This window comes from Sinocyclocheilus anshuiensis, unplaced genomic scaffold (genome assembly GCF_001515605.1).
Source record: "Sinocyclocheilus anshuiensis isolate Anshui unplaced genomic scaffold, SAMN03320099.WGS_v1.1 scaffold4, whole genome shotgun sequence".
NCBI classification, from domain to species: domain Eukaryota; kingdom Metazoa; phylum Chordata; class Actinopteri; order Cypriniformes; family Cyprinidae; genus Sinocyclocheilus; species Sinocyclocheilus anshuiensis.
The window spans coordinates 1,712,862-1,726,344 of NW_015554075.1; the positions used below are offsets into that span (position 1 = coordinate 1,712,862).

The 13,483-nt window shown below is 35.8% G+C and overlaps 1 protein-coding gene across 1 annotated transcript in view; it reads left to right on the plus strand.

Annotated features, from left to right (window-relative positions):
- Positions 1-7,806, plus strand: part of LOC107668926 (hippocampus abundant transcript 1 protein-like) — a gene marked incomplete at its 5' end in the record, with an annotated part of 19,234 nt that extends 11,428 nt beyond the window's left edge. Inside the window, 8 exons of the mRNA XM_016460979.1 lie at positions 422-536; positions 783-1,001; positions 2,699-2,812; positions 3,985-4,056; positions 4,241-4,353; positions 4,935-5,032; positions 6,068-6,234; positions 6,319-7,806. Coding sequence (XP_016316465.1) covers positions 422-536; positions 783-1,001; positions 2,699-2,812; positions 3,985-4,056; positions 4,241-4,353; positions 4,935-5,032; positions 6,068-6,234; positions 6,319-6,531 — 1,111 coding nt within the window. The remainder of the gene's footprint in view (positions 1-421; positions 537-782; positions 1,002-2,698; positions 2,813-3,984; positions 4,057-4,240; positions 4,354-4,934; positions 5,033-6,067; positions 6,235-6,318) is intronic.
- Positions 7,807-13,483: the final 5,677 nt, after the last annotated feature.

Here is a 13,483-nt window from a genome sequence, read left to right on the forward strand (position 1 = left end):
CCAACTAACATTATACATACCCTTTTGGTTTCTGTACCCAATATTTAAAAAATTTACAAATGCAATAAAAATATCATATCGGCAAGTACCAAAAATAAAAGTATCGGTATTGGGTGAGTACTGGAAAAAGTGGTATCGGTGCATCCCTAATACATACACATACTGTTGTGAGTTTAACCTTACAGTGAGATGGTCAATGTATTTATTGCATTTTGTGCATTATTAAAGGATGTTAATTGTCATTTAATTGATTTGTTTATATCATCATCTTAATTTTAAGCTATTTTGGAACGCTTTTGCCAAAGTTGTAAATGTCATGTACAGTTATTTTAAAGTTGCCTGTTTACTACTATCAAGTTTTAAGCATTTCATTTAAGCATTTTTCTGGTGATCATCTCCTTCTCTCTATTTGATCCCACAGGTGGTACTTTGCAGTGATCTCCATGTCTGGTGTGTTTGCAGTCACTTTCTCTGTGATCTTTGCATATGTGGCCGATATCACTCAGGAGCATGAAAGGAGCACAGCATATGGCTTGGTGAGCAGAGGACTATGATTCATGACTTCCCTTTGATGTTGTGCTGTAACCTGACTTCACAGCATATGTGCAACAGCAGTTACTTTTTGTAGCGCTTTGGCGGATATTGGTTTCCTGTTGTTTTAACAGCCATCTGCGGTTTCCATTTTTGCCCTGCAAATAAGAAATGAATGTGTTAATTGCATTGATGAACATTTCCCTTGCGGTCAGCGCAGTTGATTTAATCTCAAGATTAATTTCCCACAGGTATCGGCCACTTTTGCAGCCAGTTTGGTGACGAGCCCAGCGATCGGTGCTTACCTGTCAGAGGCATATGGAGATACTCTGGTGGTGATCCTTGCCACGGCCATTGCTCTGCTAGACATCTGTTTTATCCTGGTAGCGGTTCCTGAGTCCTTGCCTGAGAAGATGAGACCAGCTTCATGGGGAGCCCCCATCTCATGGGAGCAGGCAGACCCCTTTGCAGTGAGTCGCTGATGTCAATAGCTGTCATCCACCTATGTTTATGCGCATTTTGGGATATTGCATAAAAAATGCTGGATGGAAACGGTAAGATGTGCATCAATTCTAAAAATGTGCATAAAAAACGTATGCGCTCACCTAAGTAGGATAAATTTCTTATCCGTTAAGAAAACATGTGCATAAACTATGATGGAAACACTTTTACAGAATAAATTCCCTGAGGCACATCAAAAAAGACATGTGACTTTGCGATGGGATAACTTGACTAACCAGCGGACCGATCTTGTTGCACAGCGTCTGAAATGCTAGTTTTGTCATTCTAAAATGCTTGCTTGAGCAAAGTCTCGTCAAAGTGTTTTGTTATAAATAACTCCCAGAACTGTGTTCCCAAACAGCAGGCTCCGAAAATAAGATAACATGACCATGTTTTGTCTGTGCGTTCTGAAGCTTGTAATTTATTGTATATTAAAATTATTATATACAGTGCTTTGTCCTACTGCAGCTAATTACATTTTTCTTCGTGATACTTGGCGGAGTTAATCAGGACGTGACAATTTTGTTCTCTTCAACTCACTGGATGCTTTATTCGCAAATGTTTTATATGATATTCTAATTTTGCACATAAGTTTAATTCGTAACTTTGGATGGAAACATAGCTAATGAAAGCAGTCATAGTTTAAGTAGTTTATAAATATTCAATATCATGTATCATAGTTGATCAATATTCAATTGACCGCTTTGAATAATTAATAATTTAATATGAATAATAAATTACTAAAATAGAAATAAACTGAATAAATTAAACCCTCTTTTTTGGGAAAACACTACATTTCAAATTTTTGGGTTCAGTAAGATTTCTTTTTTTTTTTTTTTGAAAGAAATTAATCATTTAGTTTTGCAAGGATGTATTAAATTGATCAAAAGTGACAGTAAAAGCATTTACAATGTTACAAAAATATGTCTATTTCAAATAAATGCTTCTAATTCATCAAAGAATAAATGTTTCCACAAAAATATTAAGCAGCACAACTGTTTTCGGCATTGATAATATGCATCTTGAGCATTAAATCAGAATGTTTAGAATTCTGTTGTGACACTGAAGACTGGAGTAATAGCAACTGAAAATTCAGCTTTGTCACTGAAAGAATAAATTACATTTTTAAAAATATATTTAACTAGAAAATTATCATTTTAATTTATAATGTTTCACAATATTACTGTTTTACTGTAAACAAATACATAGTTGATAAGCATTAAAGAGACTTATTTAAAAATAAAAAAATAAATTATCTACCACAATCTTTTGAACAATGGTGTGTGTGTATTGTTATATATATATATATATATATATATTACATAATTATTAATGTTCCATTTTGATGGATACAAATTATGATGGTTATTATTTTAATTGTTTTTTTTTTTATAAAATATTTTATATTTTCCCATCTGAAATGTTTTGCATGTTAACAGTCTGGTTGCCTTGTTGCCTCAAATCACTACCAGTGTTAATACCATTTTGATGGGGACAAAGCAAACCTCTGAGCTGCTGTACAACTGCAAGCATTTGAAGAAGAATAGCGAAGATGTCGTCTGTCACTTATTAAATGAATCATGTTGCTGTGCTGCTGCCCACTCATTCTCTCTCATTGTCCTCCTCCCTCAGTCTCATGTTCTCTCTGTGACTCTCTTGTTCACAGTCTTTGCGTAAGGTGGGCCAGGACTCCACGGTTCTCCTGATCTGCATCACAGTCTTCCTGTCTTACCTGCCTGAAGCTGGACAGTATTCCAGTTTCTTCCTGTATCTCAGACAGGTACAGTTCACACCTTTTGTATCAATATCACAAAGACACAGATCTGTAACTCTTATGTATTTGCACGGTGGATCTCTGAGGTTGCAGCTGCTGTTCACTGCAGGTAGCATGAATGTACCGTGACATTTATGCAAACACTCAAACCTTGTTGTAGCTTAAGCAAATACCCTAAATTTGAGTCACGTATCCATGAGTCATACTTCACATAGCTTCCCTCACCCTACAAGTAAATAGTTAGAAGTAACTGTTCTAACTGCTTGAGATAGTCATGTGATTTTTTTTTTTTGTTTGTTTGTTTTTTTTAACTCCTTCATATTCCTTAAAGTGCATCTATTTTACAGAAGGCCATTTGCCCATATTTCAGAGCAGAGCGTTGTGTGGTTTTGTGAGATGCATGCAAACAATACCAGAGGCCTGATCTGATCACTGCAGTTCTTAGAAACATCATTACGTAACACTTTTTCTTCCACCTTGTGACTTGACAGTTACTGGAAATTAAATTACTGGAAATTAATCTAAATAAGGAAACAGCATGAAAGACACTGTATGCTGCTGATGTTAAATCAGAGGTTTATTTCACAACAGTGTTGCTATCAGAAACTAAAACTATTAAAACACATTTTTGTTAATTGAAATAAAGCTCTCTATATATGCGTGTGTGTGTATATATATATATATATATATATATATATGTGTGTATATATATATGTATGTGTGTATATGTATATATATGTATGTGTGTATATGTATATATATGTATGTATATCTATGTATATGTATATATATGTATGTATATCTATGTATATGTATATATATGTATGTATATCTATGTATATGTATATATATGTATGTATATCTATGTATATGTATATGTGTATATATATGTATATGTATATGTGTATATATATGTATATATATATGTATATGTATATGTATATGAATGTAAAAAAAAAAAAAATTAACAAAAGCACACAACAAAATGACTAGTAAAGTTAAAATGAAAATGTAAAAAGAAAAGGTAATTTTTAAATAACACCATTATTAGCACAATTAGATTCACTGGATTGTGGCACCCTAACTAAAACTGTGTTATTGAATGTTTAGAACCTAAATCATAAAATCTTCTTAAACTGTCAATTTTCAACCACCCAACTTTTGTCTTTAATTCCCAGGTCATTAGATTTACATCAGAAACAGTTGCTGCCTTCATTGCAGTGGTGGGAATCCTGTCCATCTTGGCTCAGGTTGGTTTCCAGGCTTTTTTCCACCCGTTCCATTGTAAGTTTGTACTGCCTGACTCTGAGCAGCACAGCATGTGTGCATTCGTAATTTCGTACTAATCTGCTCTCTGTGCCAGTGCGTCAGGCGTTTGGGTTGTAAATGGACGCCAGTGAAGATTTCAGAATAATGGTTCCTCTCTCTGTGCAGACGGTTGTCCTAGGAATCCTGATGCGTTCCATAGGGAATAAGAACACTATCTTGTTAGGTCTCGGCTTTCAGATCCTACAGCTGGCCTGGTACGGCTTTGGCTCCCAGCCCTGGTGAGTTGATCATCTAGAAACCCACTAGAGGGTAGCACTCTTCATTAGACATGGCACAGTTCAGTTTGGAATTGGATTTGTATTTGAAATTAGAACTTATTGTGATTATTTCATAAGCTTTATTTAAAGCACTTGAACTAGATGTTTTAGAGCTTAGATACTTTCCTAAAACATAATTTTGGAAAAATGGAAATACCAGAAAAGATGTTGACTCACTTATCCTGCCATTACAAGCATTTACATTTAGCAGACAATTTCATCCAAAGTGACTTACATTGCATTCAGGGTACACATTTATTTTTTTAGCAGTTCATGCTTTCCCTGGGAATCGAACATGTGACCTTGGCGTTGCTAGCGCTGTGCTTTACTCTTTAAACTATAGGAAAGCTATCAGCAAGTTATCTATCTGTGTCTCTTGGCTGGAACTCAAATAGACAAGTAAACATGACCTCAACAGTGTGTGTTTTGGATCAGTGTGTATTCCTGAAACCAGTTACACATGCACGTAAACTAAAACAGATTGAGAGTCTGTGTTATATGTGTGTGTGAGAGAGAGTCTGATGGTTGATTTGTCTCTTAAGGATGATGTGGGCCGCTGGAGCCGTTGCTGCCATGTCCAGCATCACCTTCCCAGCAATCAGTGCCATAGTGTCCCGCAACGCAGACCCCGACCAACAAGGTGAGACGCGTGCAGCCACAAAGTGTCCAATCTTAAAATATTCTCACACAAAATCCTCTGGCTGGCACGTTTAGTTAAGCTTAGCCGCAGAATGATTATGATAAGCCACTGTTTATTGTTATTACATCTCTCTGGAATATTCGCTGCATTCCGTGGACCTAAACAAAGCTTTGTTAGTTTCATGTCTCTTGTGTAACTATGCAATCTCATCTCAAGTAATAAAATAATTTCAACTCATTGATATTTTGTGTATTTATGTATTTGGTAGCCATGTATTAAACAGGATAATATACAGTCAGCCAGTGCAGAATAAACCAGTTCAGTTTACTTTTAACCCAGTAATGACTGTCTGATCTTATGCAATTGGTTGAATTATTATTGATGTATCGAATTGTGGTCAATTCTAATAAGCTGATTAATAGTTTTAATGTTATGCTGATAGTAAAATACATTATCATTTATTTTTCCATTTAATTTTATATTCTATTCTATTTTGTTACGTTTTATTTTGTGTAAATGTTGGATAATACACTAACGACTAAAATGATTTTAATTAAATATACTACAGTTTAAAACGTTTGTACAAATTATTTTTTTATTTTTAATGTTTTTGAAAGAATACTCTAATTCTTACAAGGCAGCATTTATTATCAAAAATACAGTATAACAGTAATATTGTGAAATTATTACAATTCAAAACAACTGTTTACTATTTTAATATAGAATTGGAGCCATTACTGCAGTCCTCAGTGTTACATGATTCTTCAGAAATCATTCTAATATGCTGTTTCAGTGCTCAAGAAACATTGTTGAGAACAGTTGTGCTACTTAAATATTTTTGTGGATTCATTCAATTTTTTGTAACATTTTGTAATGGAATACAAGTATTAATTTCTTTCAAAACAAATTGTGCTAAATTTTGAATGGTAGTGTATTGTTGTGTTATAATGTATATTTAAGTAACCTTTTTACTTTTTTTTAAAGAAGTGATTGGAAAAATGCACTCTCATTCAATTTGTCCCGTTTCTGCGTCAGGTGTGGTGCAGGGAATGATCACGGGAATCCGAGGTCTGTGTAACGGTCTGGGTCCAGCGCTCTACGGCTTCGTCTTCTACCTGTTCCATGTGGAGCTCAGTGAAATGGACCCCGCAGAGAGCCCAGAGAAGGGTGCCAAACCCAACATGGCCAACCCTACAGATGAGGTGAGTGATTAAAAGCATGAAGAAATCTCTGTATTACAAAACATGCACCTACCCACAAATCTCTCTCTATCCGTGCCTCTTCAGAGTGCCATCATCCCTGGCCCTCCCTTCCTGTTCGGAGCGTGCTCCGTGTTGCTGTCCCTGCTGGTTGCCCTCTTCATCCCAGAGCACAATGCCCCCAACCTGCGGCCCGGCAGCTACAAGAAGCACAACAATGGCGCACAGAGCCACTTACACAGTTCGCAGGGTGGACCCTGCGAGGGCAAGGAGCCTCTACTGGAGGACAGCAGTGTATAACCCCACTGATGAGGGGGATGGGCATCGGACCCCAAACCCCCTCACAATCACCACCCCAACCTCCCCAAACGCACACGTGCAGTGCACCTTCTACACAAGATGGCATCACCGTCCTCTCTTGTGCAGATATTGCAAGTGTGTAACTGGGCCAGCCGGGAGCTGACCTTGGCCTTGAGGAACAGGAAGTGGAGCTAAAGACATTTTGCCTTGCACAAGCGAGGGAAATGCGAGCAGACGCAGTTGTGTGCCGATACAGAATTGGTGACGGTTTTCCTAATTTTTACTGTTACTTAGTTTTTTGTGGGGGTTTTTTTTTTTCTCTCTTTCAGAATTTCAACATATAAATTATATAAATGTTCCTTGTCCAAAGACCTGGTAACTGTAACAATAGGGAACGTGTCTGTCGTGATGTTACAGGCTAACTTTTGATGTGCTGCTTTCTACTGGTTCTTCTTGGTTTTGTACTACAGATACAACAGATTGAGCATCATCTGTTTGAATCCTAGAGGAAACGCAAACAAGAAATGTAAGAAAGAAGGTCATCAGCGTCATGTCACGCAGTCATCGCTGTAGTATCATGCCCCTTCAGCCTACAGTTTCTGTTCTTGTACATCAGATGAAATGGTTTGTACTTCCTCTCCTTTTCTATCATGAGAGGTATGTTAAACTTCATGCAGGGGAAGTAAAAGATGCCTTTAAGTGACTTTCTATTGCAGTTACCAAACCCAGATGAAGACTTCGCTCTGAGAAGGGTCAATCGTATCGCTCCTGTCGGAGCCTGCGCATATTTCATTCTTGTTTATCGTCTGCCTCGCCGCCAGAGCTCCCTGTGAACGTCAGCACTGCCATGTTACAACAGGCTAGCAGGGTTACGAGCTTACTGACCGCATACCTAGTTTTCATATTACCGCAAGCACTGATGTGGGTGGATTAGCTTACATGTTATTGGATGAGCGTCGCTAGATCCAGTCAATTAATATCACACATGCTGCTACTGTAGGATGTACAAGGTTACAAAGTTCTGTGGTATTATACTAGACTCTAAACGTGGTATTTCTATTAGAGCTGAGCTTTCTGGGCACGTCGTTGTAATTTTAGACCCCAAATTTTGTGGCTGATTTCTATTCGCGGTGCATTTTTTTCTTTCTGGTGAGACAAACTTTGAATACTTTTGATTTTTCCAGAGAAAACCTCAAGTGCATTCAGATCACTTTTGTTTTTTAACCGATGTCTAGGTTTTGTTTATTTGGTTTTAGGTGCCATACCTATGACTTTATTTCTGTCTTTGTGTGTTTTTATTGACTTTCTGGTATTTGTTTGGTTTTCTTTTACTATTTTCAAGACCAATCAACAACATGATCCACGGGCTTAGTCATCGTAACTTCTTTTAGCTAACATTTTGGACCATTTATGTTCTCTTACAGCATTGAAAACCATTTAAATGTTATTTAAAATGGACTGAATATTGCATTGATCTGTATGTCCAAATTTGAATGGAATTCTGTGTCATACTAGCAAGGAACAGAGACAATGGTTATCATCCTGTTTTGTACCTGCATAATTACTTCATCCACTAGCCACTAACTTGCAAAGAAATCTGGTGTTTGTCTCAGAAAAAAAGCCAATTAATTTGTGCCTGAAATGTGCTCTAAAAGAATAGAAACATTATGTGTGAATGGTGAACCGGCTGTAAATATTAGGAATTAATGAGAAACTATTTATTAAAAGTTTATTGATATTGAAGTCTGTGTTTTCTTAAAAAAAAAAATCATGGTATAATAATGGTTTATCGTTTTGTTTTAATATCAGCTCAAATTAAAAGATTATTCTTAAAGGCACAATATTTAATTTTCGCCGCTAGAGGGCACGTATTCAAAATAAACAGGCAAAGGCTAGTTTGATGACCCCGTGACTGAGTGTGGAATCATGGGAGTTGTGGTTTTCTTCCCCACAGCCGATGCAATCCGATGGCACTGTGGCAGAAATCATGTTCATGGATGAGCTAATGATTTATTAACATAGTAGAATGAAGCAGGGTGAGGCTGAAAGCCGTCGAAGCGAAACAAGGCCGCTGAACGAGCGTAACACACGGCTCGAAAGCTGCGGAGCTTTTAGTATGCCACAGTTGACCGCTTCCGCTCCTTCTGGTCGTGAGTATGTGGAGTAAAGCAGTGCTGTTTTATCATACTAGATACATTTGAAAGTTCTGTTATAATGCTACTCTGTGCGGTCGTCACCAGTCTATTAAAACGCACAACATATTAAAGCGTCTTTGGTGTTTCCATGTTTTCTACAAAACAAAACCCGAAATCGAGGGGTTATGACGTCATTAGCAGGCAACACTATGGACACGGTCCGTGTCACTAGTTAAAATTGCTTATTTCTCTGGATTTAAACATTCTTCGAAACATTTGGGATAATGTAAGTACACAAGTCAGCAAAATATATAACACTGTTCTAGTGGGTTTTGGATATTTTAATAAAAAAATCTTACATATTGTGCCTTTAAGTCACTCTCAATACAAGCGATGTTCCGGGTTTAATAAAATGTTGCCATCATTTAAAGCAGGCAATGAGAAAAATTATCTAGGCTCTTTGTATTCAGACTAATATATTTGAAAACTGGGGTCTGTAGCCAAGTCTGACATGTCTGTAAAAATGTGTGCTGCGTTAGGTTAATCATCGTCTTCCTGAGATCTACCTCCTGCTTTTGATAACTCGAATTTCCAAAGACATACAGTGCTCAGCATAAATGAGTACACCCCCTCTGATTAAATATAAAAGATGTATTTTCTTAATTATCACTAATATAGTTAATAGAAAGATGGCAAAATTGAAATGTATTAAACATATTCTTTAAAAAAACTGAGAAATACATGCCATCTGTAAAATAAGAAACGTAGCCAATTTTTGTTTAAATGAAGGATTGCAGAATTGAGTACAACCTAGATTTAATTCAACCAAGTGTAATATTCTAGAACTTAATGTCCTCCATAACTCCAAGTACACTGCTCTGACAGCTCTTGGCACTGAGTGTTCAAGTTCATGACAAATTTTCACATCTGTGCTGTTTAACTCCTGGATGACCTCCTTAAATGCCCTGATCTTTAATGGGGAGTGTTGCTCAGCTCGTCTCTACAGAATCTCTCACAGCAGCTCAAGAGTGTTAAGATTGAGTGAAATACATGTCCACTGAAGGATTTTCAACTCAGGAGAATGAATATCTTCATTGTCATTGTCATGAAATGCCCAACAATGCAGGGAATGAGAAGAGGGTAGCATCTTCAGTTTCAGGTTTTTGTATTTTGTATCACGGTAGTGTGTGAATTCATGACAGCGTTGATAAAGTACAACTCCCTCACACCTTCAGCACTCATACATCCCTATCGAAGAGCTTTACTACCACTGAATGTCAGTCTGGGAACCAGGCACTTCTCTCTGTACTCCTCCTCTAGCAACACCAGAACATTTTGGATGCTGTTAGATCCGAAATGATTGAATAGCAACACCTGGATGCTGTTAGATCCGAAATGATTGAATAGGTCTCATGAGACCAGAGTATGGATTCCCTGGATTCCCAGAATTGTAAATATGGGCCTTGGAAAAAGCTAAAGGAGTTTATTGTGCTTTGGCTACAGTCGGTAGTTCTGGTGTGGATAAACAACCATGCATGTCACTTCTGCATGCTGCATCTTACTCTTTGAGATAAAGTGTCACTCGTTTCACAGCTTTTGCCAGCTCTGAGACACTTTCACAGTGCTTCTCCTGCTCTTTTTCTAGCAAAAACTCACTCATCACTAAATGAAAGCTTAAAATAAAGACATAATTATTTCAGTGGCCTTTTCACAAGGAATCAATGTCCTGACAGTTCTCTCTTAAGTGGTTTTATTGTTGTCAACATTAAGCCTGAGTATGATTCAGTGGGCTATATAACACTTTTAATTGTCCAAAAATGACTTATATTTAACAGTTTTGGTTCAACATACCTGTTGATCAAAATTTACTTTTAACATTACACCAGAAATTTTTATTTAGTTTTTTTTAGTAACTTTCAGGAGGGTGTACAAATTTTTGCAACACAACAATTTATCACTTTGATAAGAAAATTGCATTTTCTAGAGTAATTTTAACATTCCTCTTTGGTAACTGATCAAGCTGACTTCCTGGAATATTATATATCTACAGTACCGTAACATGTAACAGGACCCTACAGCACCCTAACGAGTAATTTCTGAGTTTGTGTGTATATATATATATATATATATATTTTTTTTTTCAGAAAGTTTTGTAATATTTTACCTCACCCCAAATTTTACACTACCGAAACACAGTAATATATAATTTAATAAAAAGGGTTATTTTACCTATTAAGATTTTGTTTACATCTACATTGCAAATATATTTTTTGCTATTTTATTTAAAAGTTTTCAGAGGTAAATCAATATCAATAACAATGACAATTTTAACAATATTTCAAGTGTAACACATAAAAAAACTAAATGCTATGGAATAACACCCAAAAAAATTAATTGCAGAAAAAAAGGTGTTAGGTAGCGACGTTACGTAAAGTTACACACAGATTTTCAGATTTAGAAATCATTTGCCTCAAAATTATGGGACATATCTACTCACCATGTAGCTATGTGAGAGAGGGACACATGAATATTTCCTGATCATAAATGTACGGATGTAGTTAAAAATCAATCTCAGCCAATGGACTAAAACGTACATTATTTCTGCAGTGACATGAAAATGCAGGGGACATTTTTTTACATAAAGTTTCATGATTTACAAAGAAAATATAAAAGATATATATCTGATTAAATATAAAAGATGTATTTTCTTAATGATCACTAATATAATTCATAGAAAGATGGCAAAATTGAAATGTATTAAACATATTCTTAATAAAAACAGAGAAATACATGCCATTAATATCTGTAAAATAAGAAACTTAGCCAATTGTTGTTTAAATGAAGGATTGCAGAATTGAGTACAACCTAGATTTAATTCAACCAAGTGTAATATTCTAGAACTTAATGTCCTCCATAACTCCAAGTACACTGCTCTGACAGCTCTTGGCACTGAGTGTTCAAGTTCATGACAAATTTTCACATCTGTGCTGTTTAACTCCTGGATGACCTCCTTAAATGCCCTGATCTTTAATGGGGAGTGTTGCTCAGCTCGTCTCTCAGAATCTTGCTCTTTTTCTATCAAAAACTCACTCATCACTAAATGAAAGCTTAAAGTGAAGACCTGATTATTTCAGGGGCCTTTTCACAAGTCCATTGTTTTTGAATTTCTGTGTTACTTTGGCTATATTTTCACACTTAAAACAATAATTTGGTATTCCTCTTGTACCATTGTCCTCTTTTATGCTAAGAAATAAATCTCCTGACAGTTCTCTCTCAAGTGGTTTCATTGTTGTCAGCATTAAGTCGAAGTATGATTCAGTGGGCCATATAACATCAAGAAATTACTTACCTTTAACAGTGTTGGTTCAACATACTTACCTGTTGATCAATACTTGCCTTAACCTTACACCAGACTTTTTTTTTTTTATGTTTTATTTAGTAACTTTCAGGAGGGTGTACTCATTTTTGCAACACAACATTTTATCACTTTGATAAGAAAATGGTATTTTCTTGAATAATTTTAACATTCTTCTTTGGTAACTGATCAAGCAGACTTGCTGGAATATTATATCTCTAAAAAACCATAACATGTCTTCTAAGCAAAGAGTAATTGCTGAATTTGTTAAGTTTCAGAGGGGGTGTACTCATTTATGCTGTGCACTGTATCTGTACTGCTTTGTAAAAGACAATGCGATGTGAATCCACCAGAGGGCAGCAGTGGACAGCTTTATAACCAATCTGTACAGCGTGTTTGTAAACTGGATGTGATGCAGCTGAAGACATTTCTGTGGTTTTACTTTCTACGTTTCTTTCGCCTTTCGTTATGCGGATTGGTGACTGGTGTAAATGCCATAGTTTTAGACTATAAAGTTAGCAGTTGGCGTAATTTTGCCACCAACGGCAGCATGTGTCAGAAATGCGTCTAACAAGAAGGTGGAATCACACATGAGCAGTGAGAAACACAAACAATTTGAAGAGCCGAGTCAGAGTTTCACAATACAACACCAGCGCTACACCACATGTAATAATAAATAAGTGCTCTTCTTGCACTTGATTCGTGCTTATTTTCAGTCTAAGTACTGATAAGATTTGCACATATGCGCAATACAAAAAGAAATTTCAAATTAACTGGTTTATACAAGTCAAAAATCTAATGTAATTTGACTTAAACCTGACTAGATTGCACCAACAGAATTTTTAAGAGGCAGGTTAGGTAGAAATGGCTGGCCATCAGGGTTATTATAGTTAACTAAAACTGAAAACAAAATTATAGTTAACTAAATATATATTACATGGTAAAAAAACAGTCAAATGCCAGTCATTATACCATGTATAAATTGAGATTTATACATCACCTGAAAGCTGAATAAATATGCCTTCTATTGTTGTATGGTTATGATGTATTGATTTTTTTAGGATAGGACGATTTTTGGCCAATATACAACTATTTGAAAATCTGTAATCTGTGTGTGCAAAAAATCTAAATATTTAGAAAATTGCCTTTAAAGTTGTCCAAATGAAGTCCTTAGCAATGCATATTACTAATCAAAAATTAAGTTTTGATATATTTGCGGTAGGAAATTTACTAAACATCTTCATGGAACATGATCTTTACTTAATATCGTAATGATTTTGGCATAAAAATAAAATTGATAATGTATTGTTGGCTAATATACCTGTGCTACTTATGACTGGTTTTGTGGTCCAGGGTCACATATATATACTATAGTTAACTAAAACTGTCAAAAAAACATTTTTGTTCCTTAAAATAAATGTAAACTGAAATAAAACAAAAAAATATATATATATTAAACATA